At 48.3% G+C, this 24,490-nt stretch overlaps 1 protein-coding gene across 1 annotated transcript in view; it reads left to right on the top strand.

Annotated features, from left to right (window-relative positions):
• Nucleotides 1-22,701, top strand: part of LOC133372612 (protein-arginine deiminase type-3-like) — a 28,701-nt gene extending 6,000 nt beyond the window's left edge. Inside the window, exons 2-16 of the mRNA XM_061601477.1 lie at nucleotides 2,626-2,806; nucleotides 3,853-3,925; nucleotides 4,985-5,046; nucleotides 7,130-7,247; nucleotides 8,570-8,695; nucleotides 11,936-12,117; nucleotides 12,905-13,008; nucleotides 13,631-13,742; nucleotides 14,855-14,962; nucleotides 16,175-16,326; nucleotides 16,452-16,596; nucleotides 17,084-17,177; nucleotides 18,322-18,401; nucleotides 20,753-20,878; nucleotides 21,485-22,701. Coding sequence (XP_061457461.1) covers nucleotides 2,626-2,806; nucleotides 3,853-3,925; nucleotides 4,985-5,046; nucleotides 7,130-7,247; nucleotides 8,570-8,695; nucleotides 11,936-12,117; nucleotides 12,905-13,008; nucleotides 13,631-13,742; nucleotides 14,855-14,962; nucleotides 16,175-16,326; nucleotides 16,452-16,596; nucleotides 17,084-17,177; nucleotides 18,322-18,401; nucleotides 20,753-20,878; nucleotides 21,485-21,718 — 1,897 coding nt within the window. The 3' untranslated portion in view covers nucleotides 21,719-22,701. The remainder of the gene's footprint in view (nucleotides 1-2,625; nucleotides 2,807-3,852; nucleotides 3,926-4,984; nucleotides 5,047-7,129; nucleotides 7,248-8,569; nucleotides 8,696-11,935; nucleotides 12,118-12,904; nucleotides 13,009-13,630; nucleotides 13,743-14,854; nucleotides 14,963-16,174; nucleotides 16,327-16,451; nucleotides 16,597-17,083; nucleotides 17,178-18,321; nucleotides 18,402-20,752; nucleotides 20,879-21,484) is intronic.
• Nucleotides 22,702-24,490: the final 1,789 nt, after the last annotated feature.

The raw sequence follows: 24,490 nt of genomic DNA, 5'->3' as shown, positions 1-24,490 counted from the left end.
GTTGCCAGCACCTGTCAGGATTGGGGGAAGTAATTTTATTTGAAGAGGATGTAGTGGTATCAACAGGTATCAACACGGCACTAGCTGCGACAAGTCAGAAGGGGACAGGAAGGCTGATGGCAGGTTGCAGCAGCAGGTGAGGCTGGCCTTGGCAGGATTAGGGCTGGAGACGAGTCAGTGCAGGATATAGACCCACAAGCCTCAAAACCAGACAGTAGCCTTGGCTAAGCTGGTGCCCTCCAGACATTTTGGCCTACAACTACCATCATCCCTGCTGTACTGTCATCAGGTCTAGCATCAAACTGTTGTGCTGGCGGAGGTTGATGGGCGTTGTAGTCCAAAACACTGAGATGTGCATGGCTTCTGAAGATGGAGGAAATGGTCCTTCCATCTGTGGGGAGCTGCCTGCTGTGCTCGCAAGCAGTGGCATGCCCTCATGAGCAAACGATTCGGAAGGGAGGATCCTGTGCTGCTTTCTAACACCCCACTTCTCTCCTCTTCAAGCACTGAGGGAACCGCTAGGTGAAGCTTAGACATGGTTCTGGGTAACCTGCAATGGTGAAGCTGTGGCCGTCCAGCTGTTGGGGGGACTCGAGCCCCCATCATCCCCAGTGCGCTTGCCCAGGGGTTAGGGGTGATGATGGGAATTGGGAGGCCAGCAATGTCTTGATGACCACAGGTCCCCTGTCCCTGCATTAAAAGTAGACAGTGTTGTGATGGAGGTAGTGAGGGGCAGTAAAAGCAAGTTAGGGTCAGAGTTCTGCTGGAGGTAGCTAGGGGGCAGTGAAGGCAAGTGATGGACTAGTTCAGGGATGGGGAACCTGTTGGCCCTCCAGAAGCTGATGGACCCCCGACTCCCATCAGCCCCTGCCAGCATGGCAGATGATCATCAGGGACGATAATGGGAGTGGAGTCCACCAACATCTGGAGGGCACCAGGTTGGGAAATACTGCCTTAGGTTAACACTGCCAGACTAGCAGGCCAGAGGTCAATACAATAAAAGGCTGAGCGCCAGCAGGAGCCCAAGACGGGATTGAACCGGGGACCTTCTGCATGCAAGGCAGGTGTCCTACCACTGAGGTGTCAAGAGGACAAAGCTGTGTGCCCTCTATGGCCTGCCCTGCACACCCTATAAGTTGGCTTGTTTGGGGCTGTCCCTGGCCGTGAACACCCCAGTCCCCGGGCAGTAGGAACTGCAGAAGCCGAAACCGCCGACTTGGACCCCGAACGGAGGGCTGTCTAAGCACGCTTGAGATTCTTCCATTATGCGTTTGGAGTTTGCTCCTTTGCACCTGTGCAAACATGGCCTGGCCAATCAGATGGCCAGTCCTGTTTTGGGAGCAGCATCTCTCTCCCCACAATGCAATAAGGCTTTGTCTTAGTCTTGCCCAGTCATGATGCTGATCGGCAGGGGAGGGGGACAGTGAAAAGTTTCAGTTCTGCCCGTTTGGCAACTTCTGGTCTCCTGGCTGAGCTCTTGAAGAGAGTTTCAGCTCAGTGATCTGCTGAGGATTTGGTATTTGCTGAAATTAATCTTGCAGCCTGAAACCACAAAGCTGGGCTTGGACTCTTGCCCAATCAGAGGCCTTTGGAGGAGAACAGCCTGCTGAAATGCAGTGCGCTTAAAAGCTGTGGCTAAGTCCTGGACCACAGGCTTGATCTTGACCTCTGAGCAGGTTTTTCTACCCTTCTCAAGACCCCACCAATTTTGGCAATGGGGGGGAAAAGAGAAGTAGACCCAGCAGTGGGGTGCATGGAGAGAGGTTTAAACAGGGATGCAAATCAGCCCCTCCCTAGTAATCAGATCAATCATCTGGTGAACAAAACCCCTTCCTGCTTAGCTGATCTGTGTGACTCAGCAGAGGGTGTGTGTGTGTGTGTACCCTATGTGAGAGTTTGTGTAGGATGGCCACATGCGCTGCTGGCAGAGGGTTGGCTAGGGATAAATATGGCCCTCTGGCTGCTTGGCCTAGTCCAAAACCTTGGCAAAAAGGCAGGGCACCTGAACTAGCCGCCTGCCTTGCAGAGATCACTCTGAGGATCCATATCCTGGCGTACCGCACACAGAGAGTGTCAAAGTCTCAGCCATGGGTGAATGCAGGAGTTTTCCCAGTAAGGGGTGGGAACAAATTAAAACATCGAAGTGGGGGGGGCAGGTGAGTTTCTCACCAAAAAAATAGGAAGAATAGTGCCTGCATATTTTGCCTCGTATCTCAGGTCCTACAAATGCTAGAATTTTTTTTTTTTTTTTAATGAAAGTTGAGCATCCAGGGCATGTGGGTGGGGAACTGCTGGATCCAAGGCAGGCTGTTCTGAAGGCTGTTTAGTTTTTGGTTATTCCACAGATATAGATAGATGGTCCTTGTGGAAGAGGCTGCTTTCTAAGATAGCTTGTGCCAGTAACAGTTTTTATATATGTTTTAAAAAAGAACCCCTACATTGTCATGAACCTCACTGGGCGGCCTCAAGCCTGTTGCTGCCTTTCAGCCTGACCTACCTGTTAGGGCTGTTGTGAGGATAAAATGCAGGCGAGGATCGTGAGCTCTTTGTAGGAAAGGCTGGGTAGAAATACAGCCAGAAAAGACACAGTTGCCATGAATTCTCCTTTTTCCCCTCCCGCTTCAGGTCGGCTCCTACTGGTGCAGCAGCCTTTGACGTCTGGGGGACTTCGGGCCTGAACCTCTTTATTGTCCATAATGGGGAGGTTTTGAAGATCCCCTGCTGCGTAACCAGATGGCCCCTAAACAGCAGAGTGGAAGTGATAGTAACAATGGATGCGCCGAGTGTGGAAGTCGATGAGGACAAGGTGAGAAACTCCCAGGGCAACTTTGGTGGAGGGGTGGGGGCGGGGGGAGAGGGAAAGACTAGGCCTGATCCAGAAAAGGTGTGCCTTCCTTACAGGAAAGTAAACTGCTTTAACTGTTATGACTTCCCTTCACTGAAAACCTGGGGATTTGTCAATCTGTAAATGTGGAATGAAAAAAACCCACAATAATGCAAAAATTGGAGAGCATCCAGATGGATCCCAAAACAAAATAGGTTTCAGATGGGGTCTTTCCCAGCCCTATGTGGAGATGCTGAGGATCAAACCTGGGCCCTTTTATTTGCAAAGCACATGCTTGCTACTGAACTGCGGGCCTTTCCCTGAAAGTAAAGATTCTAGTCCTCATGGTTCTGAATTAAACAGGGACACAGAAAGCTGCTTTATACAGAGTCAGGGCATTGGTCCATCTAGCTCAGCATTGTCTACACTGACTGGCAGTGTCTCTTCAGGGTTTCAGACAGGAAGTCTTTTCCAGCCCTACCTGAGATGCTGCCAATGGGGACTGAACGGGAACCTTCTGCATGCACAGCAGATGCTCTGATGATGAACTATGGCCCTTCCTTGAGCTGGCATAATGGCATGACTGTTGGATTTTGGTTGGTTGGGATTGAAATCGGACCTTCATTTAGTTGGCTCTCTTTCTCTCTCAATCTCAGCTTCACCTACCTCACAGGGTTGTTGTGAAGATATCACTGGAGTATATGATTATGCCACCCAGATCTCCTTGGAGCAAGGGTGAGGATGACACCTTGAGCTCTTTAGAGCTGGGATATAAATGCAATAATAAAACTAAATGCGCAAAATAAATAAAACCTGAAATTACAGATCAGAGGGATCCTTGTGAGTGGAGCTCCTGCCCCCCCCCGAGCATTTATCCAGTACAAAACTGGCTATTGTTATGTTTATGTTTTATTTACATACCACTTTGGGGCCCAAAGGCCAAACTAGCAGTACGTGTGTCATGCGGATGGGCCTTAAATGGGTGCTCCACTGTTCTGCATTTACTGAAATGGGCGGTATCTTGGCAGGTCAGGATTTCGTACTACAAGGACAAGGGGAAGACGCCCATAGCGAAAGCCGTGCTGCACCTCACCTGTGTGGGTAAGAGAGGGACTGAGTTGATCAAACTGAATACAGGACATTTGGGGGAGAGTGGGGGACTCTGGGTGCATTGCGGGGGAGAAGGGAAGGAAATGACACAGATGTATTATTTATTCATCTCCGCCTTTTGTTGACGTTCAGGGCTGGCATGGGTGAAAATGGGAGGGATTTTAATGGGAATGCTCAAAGTTGGCAGACTTGGTAACTGGACATCTAATTGCAAGGGGCAGAGTCTGGTCATTAGACAGATCAGGCGTGAGGAACCTTTGGCCATGCAGGTGATGGTGAACTACAACTCCCTTCAGCACCAGCAAGCATGGCTAATGGCTGGGGATGATGGGAGCTGTAGTTCAGCAACGCCTGGCCAAATACCTGAGGTATTTTTTTTTGCTTTTTCCGTCGCTCTGCAAATCTTCCAAAAAGTGGTGGGCAACATAATTTATAAATCCAAAATAATCAGGCATTAAGAAATAGACCCTTGCATGGCAAAAGCCTGGATACAGCCAGGTGAATTGGCACCATTTGTTTTCACAACCAGGGCACACTCGTAAGAAGAGCCCTGAAGCTGGTCAAAGGGGCCAATCTGGTCCAGCCTCCTTTTCTCACAGTGGCCAACCAGATGCCCGTTATGGGAGGCCCGCAAGCAGGCCCTGAGCGCAAAAGCACTCTCCTGTGGCTGTCCCTTACCAACCAGCCTTGGAAGGTAAACTGCCTCTGGATGTGGAGGGTCCCTCTATTTCTTGTGGCTGCTGCCAGCAGGCCTGTCTATCACCTTAAAACTAATTTATTATGGCAAAAAGTTTTCATGGATTATGATGCTCTTTGTCAGAGGCATGTAGGTAATCCTGATCTATGCACGATGATGGTGCTGGTGGTGCAGCTGTAATCCGTGAAGTTAGAATGAAATGAAATGCAGAAAAGCACTCAATAAGAGTGGCCTCTCATGCACAAAAACAGTAGCAGATAACGCAGACATCCTGGCGTTAGTAAGCCATCTTGCCAGATGGATTGTTTTGGGGATTCCACTCACCAATTTTTATTTTTCTTCTGCTGCTGCAGAAATTTCCCTGGATGCCGATACGAGCCGTTCGGGATCCGTGCACAGAAATGCTAAGGATAAGGTAGAGTCTGAACATTTTGTGTGTTTACTTATAATAAAAAATGGGGAAAGAAACACATCAAAGGCTGCTCTTTTGTCTGAAGGACCCTCTAGTGTACATCAAAGCAGAAAGGGATGCTATGAAAAGTTGTTTATTTGATCTATATCCCGCCCTTTGTCCCAGCAGGAGCCCAGGGCGGCAAAAAATCCTTAACATGGTGACACCATCAGGATACTATCAGGGGGAGCTGAATCTGAGGTTGTCAAGTGTGCTGTGCACACACTATACCTTTAAAGCGCACCGCCTCCCTCCCACGCTGAAAGAGTCCCGGGAACTGTAGTTTACCCGTCACGGAGCTACAATTCCCAGCACCCTTAACAAACTCCAGTCCACAGGGCTTTTTGAGGGGTGGGGAACGTGCTTTGGATGTGCTATAAAGGCGTAGCATGTACGCAGCCAAAGGGTCAATCCATTACAAAGAGGCTGCTTGTGCTTCTGCAAGAGCCAACCCTGTACAGCCACCGTGTTTTCATTGTGTTTTCCATCGTCAGGCTGCAGGGCAGGGACTTCATAAAAAACAAAATCTGCATATTGCATGGCACGCATGAGGCATATTAGAAATACAACATGACGACGCAGGCGATGAGGTGGCTCCAGATCTCTTCCTGGAGCTCAAGACCGACATTGTCAGAGTCATCAGCCTGAGGGTGTACCTGTTTAAGGCTGATCCTTGTTCAACACCAGGCGCAAGCTCAGTTCACACATCTCGTGTTGCACTCAGCTCCTGCTTTGCTGGCTTCCCTTTTGGGACATCTGGCTGGCTACTGTGAGGATGGGATGCTGGACTGGGTGGGCCCCTTTGGCCTGATCCAGCTGCCGTGGGCCTCTTCTTCACCAGTCCAGGAGGGAAGGCCCTGGGCACCTGGGCGAGGAGAACCAGGGCACTGGGCGACCCAAGTTCACAAGGCTGCAAAGGGAAGCTGTTCTCTCTCTTTGCTTTATTGCTTCATGCAATCTTGTTTTCCATGGTGGGATTACTTGTGGTTGTATTTCAGTTTCGTCACACGGGAGGGAAGATAGCAAAACCATTCTGGGCAACCACAGAAGGATAAACAAGGAAGTGTCATAAGAACATAGGAAGAGGCCTGCTGGGTGAAACCCAAATGCTCCCATCTAGTCTATCCTTCTCTTGATCATTGCCCAGCAAGATGGTTCAGGGAAGCTCACAAGCAGGGCACGAAGGCTGTCTCTCTCTCTGTTTTATGTTCCCAGCAACTGGGATCCAGAGGTAGACTGCCTCTGTATCTGGAAGTTCCACTTAGCAATTGTGGGAAACACCCACCAGTTTGTCCTTCATAATAATATACCATTCTGTGGTGTCACTCCTCCATCAAAACTTGCCCAAAGTAGATTTATGAAGGTGTTTTTCATCTGTACTCTCCTTTCTAGTAGCAGAAACAGGAACGTACTTTTTAGCAACGTTCTGACAGCCACACAGGAACTGCTCTTTATTCCCCTCCAAAATTTATTTTATTCTTGTGTTAAATTTATATCCCAGCCTTCCTCCTAGAAGGAGCCTAGAGTGGCCAACAAACGCATTAAAAACAGTCTAAAACATTTTAAAAACAAAAAGACTTTAAAGCAAGAGTGGGGAACAGTTTTTAGCTCAAGGGCCACATTCCCTCCTGGGCAACATTCCAGGGACCATGTGCCAGAGGTTGGCAGGACCAGGAGCACAAAAAAAAGTGGGAGGAGGAGCAAGGAGCTCCAGGTGGCATACATAGTCCTCCCAACTGTAGCATTTCTCCTCGCAACAACCCTGTGAGGTAGGTTAGGCTGAGAGAAGGAGATTGGTCCAAGGTTACCCACTGAGGCTTTGTGGCTGAGCTGGGAATTTAAACCCAGGAAGGGGTAGAGCAGGGCCAGGGAAAGAGGGTGTGGCCTAGAGAGAGTTGTGAGGGCCAGATGGAAAGTTCTGGAGGGCCGCATTTGGACCCTGGGCCAGAGGCTCCCCAACCGTGCCTTCAAGTGAAGTGGTTCTCTTTGTGGCAGGCATCGAGTCCCGCGCAGTGACACATCCTGTTGTTGGTTTTTGCCTCTGCAGAAAAATTGGACGTGGGGTCCGGAAGGTGCAGGAGCCATCCTCCTGGTCAACTGCGACAGAGATGACCCTGAAACGAAGGACGTGGACAACAAGGACCAGAAAATGCAGTCATTCATGGGTTGGTCACTGCAGGGCCCACAGCACCACTCTAGGGCCGCCGGGGTAGGCCTGAGCGGAGCTCTGCAGAGAAACGTCGCAGGGTGTCCTCTTCAGGCAGCCTCGAAGCAGCCAACGTGCTGGGCAGTAGGGGAGCCACTGCGGTGCTCAGGAACATGGACAGCGACCTTATACCAAGCCAGGCCCTACACTGCCTGGCAGCAGTGACTCTCCAGGGCTTCAGGGAGGGGACATTTGCCAGCCCTCCCTGGAGATGCTGCTGGGGATTGAAACTGGGTCCTTCTGCGTGCAAAACAGGGGCTCTACTACTGAGTTAGGGCTCTTCGCCTTAAAAATAGAGATTCTAGTCCTCATGGTCCTGAATAAATTTAAATAGGAACTTGGGAAGCTTCCTTCCGCCAAGCCAGGCCATCAGTCCCTCTAGCTCAGTATTGTCTGTAGCAGGGGTGGCTAGTCTAATGCCTTCCAGATGTTGGTGAACTACAACTTCATCATCCTTGACCATTGGGCATGCTGGCTGGTTGATCAGAGTTGGAGTTCAACAGCATCTGGAGGGCCACAGATTCTCCATCTCTGGCAGTCTGCATTGACTGGCAGGGGCTCTCCAGATTTTAAGGCAAGGAGTCTTTCCCTAGCTGCCGGGGAGATGCTGCTGTGGATTGAACCTGTACTTTCTGCATGCAAAGCAAGTGCTCTGCTCATTGAGCTACACTCCCCAAAGATTGGATCTGGAACCTTCTGCATGCAAACCTTGTGCTTTCCCCATGAACTGTGGCCCACCCCATAATCTACCCACATACCGCCTTATAATAATATTTTAATTATAATAAAACCTTCCTCTTCTCCCAGGCATTTTAACATTTTAACATCTATGTTTTAACTTTTTAACATTTTAATTCAGCATTTTAGTATACTAGTATTTTCGTAGTTTAGTATGTTTAAATTGTTTTCTTTGTGCTTATTGTATATTGAAGTTTTACTGTTGTGAACCGCCCAGAGAGCTTCGGCTATGGGGCGGTATAGAAATTTAATAAATAAATAAATAAATAATAAGACAGATTATTGGTTTGTTTAGCTCAATCTGTCTACTCTGACTGGCAGCAACTCTCCAAGGTCTCTGACAAGAGGTCTTTCCCAGCTCAACCTAGAGATCGTGTGGATTGAACCCGTCTTCTGCACTCAATGCACTGAGCTACGGCCCTTCCCCTAAAAATAGAGATTCCTCATGGTACTGAATAAAAACAGTTGATCTAAATAAGAAGTTGCCTTGTACTGCTCTACCACTGAGCTGCGGCCGTAGCTTACAACTGCCCTTCTCTCCAGACCGCGGGGATATGTCCCTTATGATCCTGACGACGCGTGGGCCTGACGACATTTTTGAGGATCACCAGCTGGTTCTCCACGTCTCGGCATCTGACACTGACAAAGTGGGCGTCTTCCATGCTCAGGGTAAGTGTGGTCACTCTCTTGAGCAGCTGAGTCTCAGGACTTGAAGCCCATGAAACGAGACGTTCTCAGTCAAGGGTGGGGAACTTCTGTGGCCTTCCAGAAGTTACAAATCCTATAATCCCTGGCCATTAGCTGAGCTTTTCAGGGCTGATGGGAGTTGCAGTCTGACGACATGGGGGAGGTTGCAGTTCCCCCATCCCTGGACTACACCTTCACTTGTCTTTACTGCCCCTAGCTACCTCCATCAGAACTCTGCCTTCATTTAATGGAGGGAAGGGAAACCTGCTACCCCCTCCCACCCAGATGCTGTTGGACTACAACTCCCATCAGCCGACTGTTGGCTGTGCAGCCTGTGGCTGATGGGAGTTAGAGTCCAACATCATCTGCATGACACACACGTCCCCCAACATCCGTGCTCCAAATCCTGATTCTCTTTCTGCAAATGTGAATTCAGCTCTTGGCATCAAACTGAGTTGGCCAGATTTAAGGCAGGTACTATGTTTTCATGAGCTTAGGTGGTCAAAGGTTCTGCATGGTTCACCCCTTAAGTCAACCTTCCCCAACCTGGTACCCTCCAGGTGTTGATGGATTCCAGCTCCCAGCAGTCAGCTTGGCCAATGGTCAGGGACAATGATGGGAGTTGTGATCCAGCAATATCCAGAAGGCAACAGGTTCCCCACCCCTGCATACAAAGAAGGCAGAGCTGTGATGGAGGTACGTAGGGGCTGTAAAAGCAAGTGACGGTCTCATTCAGGGATGGGGGGGACCTCTCATGCTAGATATTACTGGACTCCGAAATCCCATGAGCCCTGGCCAGCATGGCCAGTGGTCAATGAAGGTGATGGGAGTTGTAGTCTAGTGACATCTGGATAGCTGCAGCTTCCTCTGACCTACATTAAAAGGAGGCAGAATTGTGATGGAGGTTGAGAGGGGCAGTAAAGGCATGTGTTGGTCTAGTTCAGGAATGGGGAACCTGTGGCCCTCCAGACGTTGCTGGACTGCTAATTCCCATCAGCCCCAGCATGACCAATGGTCAGGGATGGTGATGGGAATTGGAGTCCACTAATATCTGGAGGGCATCAGGTTGGGAAATACTGCCTTAGGTTCACACTGCCAGTCTAGCAGGCCAGAGGCCAGTACAATAGAAGGCTGAGCACAGCATGAGTCAAACACTAATAATAATAATAATAATAATTTAATTTGTGGGTCGCCTATCTGGCCAATGGCCACTCTAGGCGACGTACAATTTAACAACAATACATTACATCATAATAAAATACATCATAAAATACAATATAACAATAAAACAGTTCCAGTACAGAGTAGTAGGCTATTCGTCGTAAAAATTTAACCCTCCCCGTAAGTCCCAAAGGCCTGTCTGAAGAGCCAGGTCTTCAAAGCTTGGCGGAATACATTCAGGGAAGGGGCATGTCGAAGGTCATACGGGAGGGAGTTCCAGAGAGTGGGGGCCGCCACTGAAAATGCCCTCTCTCTTGTCCCCGCCAACCTAGCTGTTTTAGTTGGCGGGATTGAGAGAAGGTCCTGTGTGGCTGATCTTGTTGGGCGGCATGGTTGGTGGCGCTGGAGGCGCTCCATCAGATAAACTGGGCTGAGACCGTATAGGGATTTAAAGGTTAATACCAACACCTTGAATTGGGCCCGGAAAATAACTGGAAGCCAGTGTAGGTCGAACAACACTGGGGTGATGTGTTCCCGGCAGCGACAGTTTGTAAGTAGTCGAGTCGCAGCATTTTGTATAAGTTGTAATTTCCGGACCGTTTTCAAGGGTAACCCCACGTAGAGCGCATTACAGTAATCCAACCGAGAGGTGACCAGGGCATGTACCACCAGTGGGAGCTGATGAGCAGGAAGGTAGGGCTGCAGTCTACGAATGAGGTGTAATTGATACTGAAAGCATTTTCCAGTGAACACATCTGCTAGGATGAAAACAATTTCATTTTATACTTAAGTTGGTTTATGACTTACTGAGGAATAGATACCGGCAATGCTTTACTGGCTAATAGCTTTCTTTCCGAACTCCTTATCTGTTCTGTGCTTAAGGCAAGACTAAATCTATATGATCTTTGCATGAGGATAAGGAGAGGGCTCTCTGCTATGGGAGACCAAGAGTGATAAAGTGAAGAGGCTGTTTACTCAACAGAGTTTCAGGGAAGCTCAAACGGAACACTTAAGCCAGAGTGCAAAGGCTTCTGGGCCAAAAAAAGAATCTCTAAAAATCCCTGACAATTAAACCTCTCCTCTGTTGCTGTGTGTTTGTGCTTGCCAAATTTGTTTAAAGCAGCAAAACAGCAGTAGAGAGTAACAGTGGATGTTGAAATGCGAGTGTGCCAGCGTGTGCGTGCGTTTACCTAAGAAAGCAGGCTTTTACCCTGCATCAGGATCACTGAGACTTGAGACTTAGTAAAATAAGAAAAGCTAGTTTATTTATAGAATACACAGTAGATAGCAAGGCATACCTAGTTCCCAGGTGTGGGAGTTAGCCTCATGGCTAGGAGAGAGAGCAGAGACAAAGGGATGTCTCCTCTCTCCCAGACAGTCGGAGAAGAAGGAAATGGAAAGGGCGGAAGGAGGAGGGGCAGGTAAGCTTCCGTAAAGATGCAACAGTCTAGCAGCCGGAAGGAAGTCAGTCAGAGCATCACAGGTAGAGGTAAACAAGCCTATCCATCTGGAGGATCCTAGCTCTATCTCCCTTCTGGAACATAAACAAAAGAACAAAACAGGAGTTGATCTTGCCCCACTTCCAACATCCTCCTGTGTAAATTTGTTTACACTTCTTAGAAACAATCTAAGGTCACCTCCAGATGGTTTGTATTTTGTAGAGGCATACTGGAAATTTAGGTTTGTGCAACGAAAGTGGATTCAAGCGCTCTGTTGCTCTGGCATAAGAATTCCACTTTTTTTTTAAAAAAAACCACAGACGTCCTTGTAGTTAGGACAGGGAAATGCGCTAAGGAGAGTGGGATAAATGATGGATTCTTGACCTCCACGCAAACAAATCAGGATGAATACTCAATAAACTGGTAGTCTGGAGGAGCCCTAACTGCATTCCCATCACCATATCTTGTAACAGTGAGCACCAGAGGTTTTGTTGTGCATAGGTGAGCACTGGAAGTGGAACCAGCTTATCCAGTGATGATGAGTTTGCTTCCAGACAGACAGAAAGAAAACAAAACCACAAGCAAATAATTTTGTGGGGAAAATCATCTCTTTGATTCACAGGGCGAAAAAAGAAACTGAGCCAGCACAAGCATGTTCTGGGGTCTGGGAAGCTCTCCTACCTGGTGGAACACAGCAGTGGCCAAGAAGAGAATTTTTTCTACGTGGAAGCGCTTGCCTTTCCGGACATCACCTTCCCTGGACTTGTGTCCTTCCATGCCACGCTGCTTGAGGCCACCACCCAGGTATGGCAAGTGAAAAGGAAACGTATCAAAAACTAAAGGGGCTACTGGGTTGTCAGAGCATTAAGAACATAAGACTGTCGCTGCTGAATCAGGCCAACGGGCCCCCCTCTAGTCCAGCCTCCTGTTCTCAGGGGCCAACCAGATGCCCCATGAGAAGCCCCCAAGCAGGACCTGAGCACAAGAGCAACTCTCCCCACTTGGGATTCCCAGGGGCTGGTATGCTGAGTGAACAAATGACACATAATTTTGATACTTATTGCATTCATTAAAGGAAGTTAAGCAACACCCAATGCCCGTGTGAAAAAGTAATTGTCCCCTTAGACTCAAAACCTGGTTACGTCACCTGGAAAATTTTGTGTTATTTGTTCACTCAGGTTCCCTTTCCCCTAATATTAGGTTTGGTTCAAGATCTGATAACATTCAGTGCCAAAAATATGCAACCATGCAGAAAATCAGAAAGGGGGCAAATACTTCTTCACGGCACTGCAGAAGCAGCAGGATCATTGCAACTAAGCTGCTGCGAAAAAAGGTCCCCCACAGTTGCTGTAGGATTTTAAAAAAATACCTAGCTACTGCCATTGGCCCTCTCAGGAGTTTTCATCTTAAACTAAAGGTGAAGAACATTCGACCCTCTAGATGTTTCTGAAGTTGGAGTCCAGCAACATCTGGGAGGCCACAGGTTCTGCCTCCTGCTCTTAGACCTTTGGGTGTCCGAAGAGCTCTTGATTTGAGTCCAGCTTGCCAACATCTTTTATGGTGGTCTTCTGCCCCGTCTGTTCTGCTACAGGAACTGCCTGAGGCTCCCATTTTCAACGACACTGTGGTCTTCCACGTTGCTCCATGGATAATGACCCCCAACACTTTGCAGCCAGTAGCTGTTTACGTATGCAGGTGAGACCTTCTGCAAAGAAGCGCGTGTCAGGATCTAGAATTCCATGCACAAGCATGGAACTTGCAGAAGGGCCATTGATGTGAGTCAGGAACTGACAGATAGGTCAGTGGTCAACGCCAAAGAGCAATCAGGATCAGAGGGCAAACGAGAAGATGGCTCTGGAGATGCAAGACCAGAAACACTACAGCTCACGTAGATCTTGATGTCTGAACAAAGCACTACTAGTGTAAGAAAACCAGAAAAGTTCTGCTGGATCAGTGCAGAGGCCCATCTAGTCCAGCATTCTGTTCTTACAGTGGCCAACCAGATGCATATGGGAATCCTGCAAGAAGGACCCCGAGAGCAACAGCAACTCTCCCCACTTGCAGTCCTGAGCAGTGGGTCTATTTCAAGTAGGACTCAGTTGGCTACAACCCAGTCCTTGAAATTACGCAATGCAGCCATTTGGGGAGACAAAATATCTCATGCTGCTGAATGGCTTGAGAATGCATCTCAGGACCTTTCTAGCAATCTACCTCAAGGCGTGCTTGTTTGGTTTCTAGAAGGTCTGAACCCTTTCTCCAGTGCTGAACATCTTGCTTTTTTTCTTCAATATCCCCATTTTCTCCTTTTGACATCCAGTATGAAAGACAACACTGCGTTTGTGGCGGACATTAACAAGCTGGCCAAGAAAGCTGGTTGCAAAGTGATTGTCTGCCCAGAAGTGGAAAATCGGGGTGACCAGTGGATCCAGGTAGGTGAGAAAGCAAGGCCAAGCAAAAGACTTTTTTTAGAAAAGTATTATTACATTTATGTCCAAGGAACTGTGGTGTATGTGGTTCTACCCCAATTCCCATTTTATCCTCGCAACAACCTTGTGAGGTAGGTTAGGCTGAGAGACAGTGACTGACAAGCTTCAGATACCTCCATATATAATATAGATCTGTGGTTTCTAAACCTTTTCTCCCAGTTGAAATTTGCAGACAGTCTTGGTGGGCCACTTTAATGATTTTTCTGCCTGCTGTAGCAATTGTGGTGCAGTGTGCTAGGTGCTGTGTGGTTTTTTAAAATTGCTCTTTGATTGCTTCTTTGATTTCTTCCGTTGTATTCTGATTTGCATTCCATTGAATTCAAATTGCAATACAATGAACTGCAACGTAAGAAAGAAGCAATGAAAATACAATGGGGAAAAATCAATATGACTATTTAGTGTGGACATGCCGCTGACCACTTGAATGAAGGCCGTGGACCACTGTTTGGGAACCTCTGATATATACATGTTGGCAGGTGATCCCTATGCAGAGAGAGCAGTTGTATCTGAACCAGTGGTGGCCATCCAGAGGTTGTTGGACTCCAACTCTTGTCAGCCGTCCACCCAGCATGGTCAAGGATGACGATGGAAGCCTCAGTCCAGCAACCTCTGCAGGGCTGCGGATGTTCTCCACGCCCCATCCAAAGCATTAAAACTGCATTGAAGATCCCAAATTGGCACATTGGGAATAGCGAATCGCTACTAGGGAGTGGAATAGAGGGTATGAGTTAGGACAAACCTCATTGTCTTGTACCCTGATTATAAACTGACTGGTATGACAATGGAACCAATGATCTAGGGAGGTGGTGGGCTCTCCAGCACTGGAGGCTTCAAGAGGCAGCGGGACAGGCATCTATTGAGGATGCTTTAACTTGAATTCCTGCACTGAGCAGGGGGTTGGACTGGATGGCCTTACAGGCCCCTTCCGACTCTGCTATTCCATGATTCTGTTCTATAATTCTATGGTACCCAAGCATTATCTTCTCTGCTCATCCCCTTGGCATGAAAAAGTAACGAGGTTCTTGTTTCTTTGCTGTTTCGTTCTCCTGCCCCAGGATGAGATGGAGATTGGGTACACTCAAGCACCGCACAAATCATTTCCTGTGGTCTTCGACTCCCCGCGGAACAGAGGCCTGGATGGCTTCCCATTTAAGACAGTTTTGGTAGGTGTTGCCTGTTGGCTCTTGAGATTATGTCCAGATATGGAAATAGATATATGGGCCAGTGCTCTGGCTCCAGCAGACCACCAGCTTTGCATGCAGAAGGCCAGTCTTTGGCAGAATCTGCCAATAGCCCTGGGAAGGATCTCCTGTCCAAAATCCTGGAGAGCTGCTGCCAGTCCGTGTAGACAGTACTGAGCTAGATGGAGCAATGGTCTGACTCTGAATAAGACACCTTCCTGTGTTCCTATGCTGAAATTCGCATGAAGGACTTTGTCTTATGAGAAGAGTCCATGGCGGCCACCCCAGTGCGCAAAAACAAAATTCACATTTTTTTCCTCATTACTGCTCCAGTGATTATAAATTGGCTGAGTAGGTTGGACTGAATTGAACAACTTTTTCCACTGTACTGTTAGGGCCTAGAACACTGTCTTCACAAGTATTCTATTTAAGTTAGAGACCTTATCCCAGTCTACATCTGTGCTGGAATGGCTTCTTAACATGTTTTTGAAGTTGTTTTGTTGCGATGCTTTGTTTTAATATGTTTTTAAGTCTTTTGCTTTTAAGAAGTTTTAAAGTGCTTTTAGTGTTTTTGTTTGCCGCCGTGGGCAACTTCTGGGAGGAAGGGTGGGATATAAATAAATGTATTTTGTTCTATTCAGTTTCCTTTCTCTCTCTTAAGGGTGTCCACATGTTGCATTCAGCGAGTTTACAAACTGTTCCTGTGTACACAATAGTTCAGCTGTAGACATCTACAAGTGTACACTCTTTCATGTAAACACTTCTACTTGTGTAGAGGCAGCTTGTACCTGTGTTCAGTGTCACGTGTGAGCAAGCCTACTGTCTTTCTCTCTCTCTGTCATTTCCTCCATCCATCCATCTGTTCTGTAGGAATTTTATGGAAATTTTACAGATTTTGCAATCAACATCACATTATTGGGATTAATTTCTGGAACTGGAATTGTTTTTAATTGCAACATTTTGTTTTTAGTGCTTTATTCTCTGTTTGCCACCCAGGCCTCCCTTTGGGAGGAAGGGTGGGATATAAATTTAATAAAGAATGATGTAAATTATACCTCCTGGCCTCCACTTCCTTACTTTTCCATCACTTTATCCGTTCCAACTTCTCAAATATGTTGAGCATTGAAGCCATGTTCAAAAAGACTCTGATTGCAAGCAGTCTAATTGCACTGTCATTGTTTGCTCCCATGCAAGGGCCCTGATTTTGGTTACGTGACCCGGGAACCAGTGAATGAGAGTGTCTCCAGCTTGGACTCTTTTGGGAACCTGGAGGTCAGCCCTCCAGTGACTGTCAAGGGCAAGGAGTACCCCCTGGGGAGAGTAATCCTGGGGACGTACTTCCCTAGGTAAGTGAGGAGAAAGAATTGGCATTGCTTCCAGGGTTGGGCTGTGTGGGGCTTTCTCAGTAGCAAAGCCATCATTGGTGGTGGATGCAAGACCTCTGCAAACTCTGCCTTTCTTTGCTTCCTAGTCTTCATGGTCAAAAGATGGTCAAGGTTGTCCGGGACTTCCTTTATGCCCAGAAAGTGCAATCGCCCATTGAACTGTATTCTGACTGGCTGCTGGTGGGGCACGTAGATGAATTCATGACCTTCGTCCCAGCCCCCGACAGAAAGGTACCCACTGTACACCATCTGCAGTCTTTAGAATGTTCTAGGATGTTTGCTCAGTGGCATTTGTCCCTAAGCCTCTAGTCCTCAGTGTTGTTGTTTACTGAATTTATATCCCGCCCTTCCTCCCAAAGAAGCCTAGGGCAGCAAACTATTCAGCAACGAAACATTTTAACAAGCGTTAATTCCATTCCACTTATTCCATTAAAAAAAACCACCTGACAATATTCTAAAAATAGTTGCAGATAAAAAATATTCTTCCACCCAGTGCCTTCTGCATTGCCAGGAACAGCCTCCTCCAGCCATCCAATGCCTGGGGAAACAAGAATGTTTCTTCAAATTCCTTCTAAAAGTCAATCATGATGGAGACAGTGTGGTGATGGGGGTATTCTACAAATGTTGGGCCACCACTGGAAAGGCCCTGTCACAGGTCAGCACCAACCGGGCTTGCTGCCTTCCTCTGCCTTCTTCCACATCTCTTCTTGCTTTCCAGGGCTTCCGCTTGCTCCTGGCCAGCCCCTGCGCCTGCTACAAGCTGCTGAAGGAGAAGGAGCAGGAGGGCTACGGCGATGCCATGATGTTTGATGGTAAACTATCCCCACCTGCAGGGCGTTTCAGGGACGCAACAGATCTGAGCAGGGAGGGGAAGTTGCACCAGGATTACTTTTGGGAGCGGGTGCGTTACAGAGCAATCCGAAATATTTTTTGCTCAAAAGGCGACGTGGGCAACCTCAGACCAGGAGGGCAAATGCGGCCCTCCAAGCCTCTGTCTGGCCTGCGGGACTCGCCCTTGCTTCACACCCTCCTTGAGTGTGTTTGCTCAACTAGGAATGTGTCTCTGAACCTTGATAATGCCCCTTGCTAGTCTGGATGGGGGCATGGTGTGCTGAAATGAGCATCTGTAAAATGTGCATGCATTGCTCTGCCCACTTCTGCCTTTGGGCCCCGCCCACCACTGGCATGCGGCCCTCAGAAGACTGCCCAGAAGGGAATGCGGTCATCAGGCTGCAAAAGGTTCCCTATCTCTGCTCAAAAGGAAGGTGCTCTCATTTCAACAGACCTTGTCTCCTTGTATGCCTGAACAAGATTGCTGCTTTAGTCTCCAGCCGGGGTGAGGTTGCTGACAGAAGGACTGTCTTGGCAGGAGGCAGGTGGGCAAGGGCCGCAGCTCAGTGGCAGAGCCCCTGCTTGGCATGTAGAAGGTCCCAGGTTCAGTCCCTGGCAGCGTCTCTAGGTTGGGCTGGGAGAGACCTCGGCCTGAAACCCTGGAGAGCCCCCGCCAGTCAGTGTGGACTGTACTGAGTTAGGTGGACCAAGGGTCTGACTTGATCTATGGCCCCTTCTTATGCTCCCAAGACAGTTTCGTAGGAAAGCTCTGAGCACCCTTCAAGCCTTGTCTCATTTGCACTGCAGGCTACCTGCGCTCTTCCAAGCTAAACATCCCAGTCCATACCATGCATTTAGCACACGCTGGTTCCCCTAAAGAATCCTGGGGAATGTAGCTTACTCCTAGCAAAGCTACTATTCCCAGCACCCTTAACAAACTACAGTTCCCAGGATTGCAGGGGTGGGGGCAGCTATGCGATTGAGAAGTGCTTTAAATGTATGGTGTGGATGTGGCCATTGTACGGAGCCTTTGTGTTCTCCGCTGAGTCCCTGTTAATTTTAAAAGAGAAAAAATCCAGAGCACCCACCAACACGAGTGAAGCAGCAATCTGATTCTCACTGCAGGACTGGAAGAAGGCAAACAATCCTCAGTTACGACGATCCTGGCTGATAAATCCTTGAGGAGCAGCAACGAGTATTTCCAGGTAATCATCGCCACTCTGTTCCCAAAACAATGGCAGGCAGGTGTTTGCACCCCCTTTTCATTTTATTACATGTTCTCCAAGGAGCTCATGGTTCTTCCTGTCCCATTTTATCCTCACAACAACCCTGTGAGGTAGGTGAGTCAGAGCAAGTGGCTTAAGATCAAGCCAATGATCTTCATGGCTGAGTGGAGATCCTGCTCTCTGAGGCCCTGATGCTAGACTATAACTATTGCCACATGGAATCCCATCCTCTGTGCTGATTTGAATGCAGAAACTGAAGTCCACAGGGAGTTCCCCGCTACGTGCTTGTGCAAGAGAAACTCCCTGGTGCTGATATGCGTCATAAAAGACTATTCCAGCTGCTCTGTGGGGGGAGAGACAAAACTGCGAGAATGTTTGCAGTCTGGCTTCTGCGAGGGATGGGAAAGTTGTCGGTTGAGTTGAGTGGCTTTACAGAGGCTAAAGACCCATTGGGGTGAGGAAGGAAGAAAGGGGGCAGAGGAAGTTTCGAGGGAGAGAAGAACTTGAGTTGGAGAGATTGCCAGGTGAAGAAGTGGTAGCCTGGACAGGACTGGGAAGAGTTAAAAGTCAGCAGGGCTGCATGCCTGGAGGAATGTGTGCATGTGTGCGTGCATGGGAGGGGGGGAGGGGACAGGTCCACCCGGGAGTCTCCCCAAAAGCCAAAGAGCTAAGGGGAAGGGCTGTAGCTCAGTGGCAGACAAGCTGCCTTGTATGCAGAAGATTCCAGTTTAAAGATGTTTTGTTTCAGTATGCTTTAAAGCCTTTTATCTTTAGGATGATTTAAAGTGCTTTGAGTGTTTTTGTTTGCTGCCCTGGGCTCCTTCTGGGAGGAAGGGCAGGATATAAATAAATAGATAAACAAAATAAATTCAGTTCCCAGCAGCATCTCCAGGTAGAGCTGGGATACACCTCTGCCCCAAACCCTTGAGAGCTGCAGCTGGCAAGTGTAGACTGGCCTTTCCCAACCTTTGGGGTCCCCAGATGTTGCTGGACTACAGTTCCCAAGATTCCTCACCACTGGCCATGTTGGCTGGGGTTGATGGGAGTTGTAGTCTGACATCTGGGGACCCAAATGTTGGGAAAGGCTGGTATAGACTACTGAACTAGGTGGCCAGTGGTTTGACTCGCGTGCAAGGCAGCTTCCAATGCTCCTAGTTAAATTGGCTCTTTATTCAGAAGCATGAGGACTAGGACCTTAATTTATTTTTAGAGGAAGGACTAGTGGCAGAGCACCTGCCTTGCATGTGGAAGGTTCCAGGTTCAATCCCTGGAATCTCCAGGCAGGGCTGGGAAAGGCCCCTGCCTGAAATCCTGGACAGCCACTGCCCTGCCAGCCAGTGTAGGCAATACTGAGTTCAATGGACCCAAAGGTTTGACTCAGTGTTTATTCATTTAAATATTTATAAGCCGCACTTCTCATAAAAATTCTATCAAGGCACCATTACAACATATGAAAGCATGATAGAATTAAAAACATCACTAAAAGTAAGAATAAAAGCATCAACAAATACTGTGTTGGTTGAAACAAAAAATCACGTTGAAAGGCCTAAGAAGTTTGGTTTTTAATAGATGCCTGAAAGAAAGGGATGGTTCCTGCCAACCTTTTATTGGGAGGGAGTTCCACAGGGCAAGGCCTGCCACACTGAAGGCTCGGTGGTGGTGGCGGCCAACCAAACCTCAGGGGTCATGTGGGAAACCACCAAGAGCGCCCAGCAGAAGATCTCCATGATCGAGGTGGAGCATAGCGAGTCAGGCATGCCTTAAGGTACTTAACCAGGGCAACCAGGGCTGCTCTTTCAGCATCAGGGTAACATGTTGCCAGCAATCTGCTCCTGTGAGCAGATTCTGCACTAGTTGCAGCTTGTGGACCAGGTGCAAAGGCAGCCCCACATAAAGCACATCGCAGTAATCGAGTCTTGAGGTTATCAATGCACGGGCCGCTGTATATGGCAGGCTTCTTATGTTCTTAAAGGGAGAAAAGGACCAGCCAAGCAAAAAGCAGGGCCAGGATGCAGAAAAGGTGCATCATTGTGGTCCAAGGGGTGAGTTGGGGGTCCAAGAAGGAGCCGAAGTTGAGGGGAAGGAGGAGTTGATGTGTTGAGGATCCCCCTTTTGGGCATGCTGGAGATATTTTGGATACCGCCATGTGCAGGGATCACACACACACGCACAGTACTCTGCTACAATGTTAGGAAATAATGCAATATTAGGAGGTAGGAGAACTACTTACCAGGAGCCTGCAAGGAAATAAGGAAGAGGATGGCCTCAAGGATTGCATTGTGCTGCCTCCAGTGGTGTGTGTGTCCACTGTGTCTTTCCTCCTCCCCCAGAAATGCATCGACTGGAACCGGGACATCCTCAAAGGGGAGCTGGAACTGACGGAGGAGGACATCATCGACATTCCTCAGCTCTTCTCTTATGTTAGAGGCAAAGCCATCGCGTTCTTCCCAGACATGGTGAGGGGCCCCTGGGTCAGATGTTCACTTTGTTAATGAGCCACCAGTTCAATTCCCAGCGAGGTAGACACCATTTCCTCCAAACCTCTTCATGGCCACTGAGGGGAGCACCTCATAAATGGCCAGATTGGGCCCAGCGGCCTCTAGTGCCTGATCATTATCATAGGAGATGGGGGGGCCGGCACAATAGGCAAGGAGGAGTGCCCAGTTTGGCCCGCTGTCTCCTTTTCATGGAGCTCCCCTTAAATTCCTGTATCGCCCTTCCAAAGCTTGAAGGAGCCTCTTTCGTGTTGCAGCCCCAGTGGTGGTGCTGATCTGCAAATGCCAAATTTACGATGACCGCAACTGATTAAATGCCTCATCCAAAAACCTTTCTTGAATTAAAGCACCCCACATTCAAAAAGCCACTAGGGAAAGGCTATAGCTCAGTGATAGGGCATCAACTCCGCATGCACAAGGCCCCAGGTTCAATACCCAGCAGCATCTCCAGGTACGGCTGAGAGGACTCGCTGCTTGAAACCCTAGAGAGCATGCGTAGTAGTACAGTGTTAGATGGACCCTTGGCTTGCTTCGATTTAAGCCTCCTCCCTCTGCTCCTGTCCGCAGGTGAACATGCTTGTTCTGGGGAAGTACCTGGGCATTCCAAAGCCCTATGGGCCTATTATTGATGAGCAGTGCTGCCTGGAAGAGGAGGTCCGCCGTCTGCTGGGGCCGCTGGGATTGGCCTGCATCTTCATTGACGACTACAAAACCTATCACTTGTTCTATGGCGAGGTCCACTGCGGCACCAATGTCCGCCGGAAACCCTTCTCCTTCAAGTGGTGGAACATGACCCCTTGAACAGAGGGGGCCCGCTTCCCTGCAGGCGAGGAAGATGTTGGGGCAGCCACTGTGGCAGCTTGCACCACCCTTGCGCTTATGTGCATAATCAGTCACTTTCCAAGGAACCTTGGCTGGTTCCCGTCGGTAACAAATGAAGGTGTTTGCCAGACCCTTATCCACCCTCCAGTGCCACGTGTCTTTGACCTGCTTCAAAAGCTGCGCTCACCCACTCTTTCACACTCCTCGGCCTTAAATCTCCAGTTATGGAGTCCACCAACACATTTCATGCCGATTGGGTCCCTGGCTTCTTAAAACCAGACTGTTACAAGCTTCCTGGACGGGGACCCAAGTGCTGAATGGGTGCCCTCTAGTGAAGGCACTCGTACTTCAATCTGCAGTCTGAGCTACTGCAACCTGACTAGATCTGCTGCTCTGCAATGAGCCAGCTGTCCAAGACAAGTTCACAGGGGAACAGTCTTGCATTGCAGGGGATCTGTAGCCCCTCCCCTCCAGTCTGAATCTTAGAGCAGACTAGTGTGAATTTTGGAGCTGGGATTTTTTTTGGGGGGGGGGAAGAGGATGACAGAATGGTGCTCGATTGCCTGTTTTATTTAGCGTTAGGTAGGTCCTTATCCACAGACCAGAGGCAAGCTAGCAATCAAGATCCTGTTCCCAGTTCTAAGCTATGCCAATCCTTCAGAGACCCAGGTTCAAAGACATGAGGCAGGGGGAGAAGGGGGTCAGTCCAGAAATTTCTGTGTGGAGGATCCTTCTTACTCTTCCCCTTTTGAGTGGCTGGCATCGCAAAGGTGCACCTCTCTAAGGCTTAACAGAGTATAATGTGTGTGAGAAATATACATTTCTTTGAGGGTTTTTTTTCAAACAAATGAATTATGTAGTGGTTGAATTCTATACCTCTGTTGATTTTTTTAAAGAAAAGCTTGCAAATATTTTTCTCTTGAAGAGTTTTATGGGCTGTTTCAATAAAGTTATTAAGAGTTCAGTGCCTCCTAATGCTGTATGTGGGAAGGGATGGGGAGAGAGGCGGAATTTACAATCTTTTATGAAACTCCCCCCCCACACACACACACAGACCAGTTGAAAATTGCTGGTAGTCTTGATGGACCACTTCTTGATTTTTCTGCCTGCTGTAGCAGTTGTCATGCCCTGTGCCAGATGCTGGATGCGTTTTAATATTCCTTATTGCTGCTTTTATTAATATTTTATTGTATTGCAATCTGCACTCTGTAGAGCTCACATTACAATATAATAAAATGCAGCATAGGAAATAAACACAGTAAATACACAACTAAAAATCAATATATTTAATGCAGGCATGCTGCATACCATCCAAATGAAGCTCATGGACCACATTTGGGGAACCTCTATCATATTTATATCCTACCCTTTCTCCCAGCAGGAGCCCAGAGCAGTTACAAGTTGACACTAACTGTATACTCAATAAGACCAACATTTACCTCTGGAACATAACGAAGAAGGCATCTGCAAAGCATAGCAAACTGCCTTCCTTTCCCTGTTGAGAAGATTCTGCAACCTGGTGCTGTCCAAGTATTTTGGAAGATGACTTTCATCAACTAGCACTTCCAATAGTCAGAAATGATGGAGTTGTAGTTAAGGAAGGTTGCCACCAAATGATAAGTGCCAACCCACAAATTATCGGGTGGGAGGGAAGAGGAAGTCTAGGTAGATCTTTGAAGCGCTACCTGTGAGACTACGAAGTTTCCATTCCTGCCCCCCCCCCTTTCTGCTCAGGACCAGGCATATTGCAGGTGGGTGGCTTGGTTCCATCAAGGAGCAAATTTTAGCACAGGTGGGGATTTTTTTTTTTAAGCCCAAGGGTCGCATTCACTTCTGGGCAACCTTTCAGGGGCCACATCCCAGGGGTGGGCAGGGCTAGAAGCAAAAGCAGGTAGAACTAATGCAAAATTTCCCTTTGCAGAGTAGGCATTTCTACACACATAAATCTCTTTGTCTTCCATTCAGACAAGTAGTATCATAACTCAAGGGCAGATTCCAGGCCCAACACTCAACAAGGCTGCAAAGCAGGACCAGTGAAGAGTTCTGAGGGTGAGTCAAAGAGGCCACGTTTGGGCCTTGGGCACCCTCTCCTTGACCTAGCACTTTCCCCTTGTTCCACATCCAGAACAGCCATGACGCCACAAGTGGCCCCCAGAAAGGCACGAGAACTTAGTCCTTCCCATAACAACCTCTGCCCTTTACACTGAAATCTGCTGTGCGTTTCCTCACAAACATGTCCCATTGTGGTTTGGTCCCATGCACATCTACAGGCAAGTATGTTTGCATAGGCTTGCAGACTTAAAAAGTTTCACCCCATCAATGCCCACGCAGAAGGTCTCAGGCTCAATCCTTGGCATCTCCAGGTGCAGCTGGGGAAGACTCCGTTTGACACCCCAGAGAGCTGCTGCCAATTAGTGTAGACAATACTGAGCTAGATGGGCCAATGGTCTGATTCAGTCTAAAGCAGCTTCCTACATTCCGAACAAAGAAATATTTCCGTAGCTTCCCCCAAGATCCATGTTTTGTGGATCTGTTTCTGTTTCTACCTCTTTTAATGTTTTGGAGTCCAGGTGCATGCACGCCTTCCTCCTGTTTCCTACCAGCACCAGGTACGGCCACACCCAGGGCCACAGGTGAACTGGGACCCTCTGCCTAAAGCAGTGCTCTGTAGTCATTCTTAATGTGCAACAGAGCCAAAGGAGCGATAGGCACAGGGCCTTCTGTGCTGTTTCGTACACGGAAGGCTCTATG

This window comes from Rhineura floridana, chromosome 18 (genome assembly GCF_030035675.1).
Source record: "Rhineura floridana isolate rRhiFlo1 chromosome 18, rRhiFlo1.hap2, whole genome shotgun sequence".
NCBI classification, from domain to species: Eukaryota; Metazoa; Chordata; class Lepidosauria; order Squamata; family Rhineuridae; genus Rhineura; species Rhineura floridana.
This window is presented reverse-complemented; position numbering and strand designations above follow the sequence as displayed.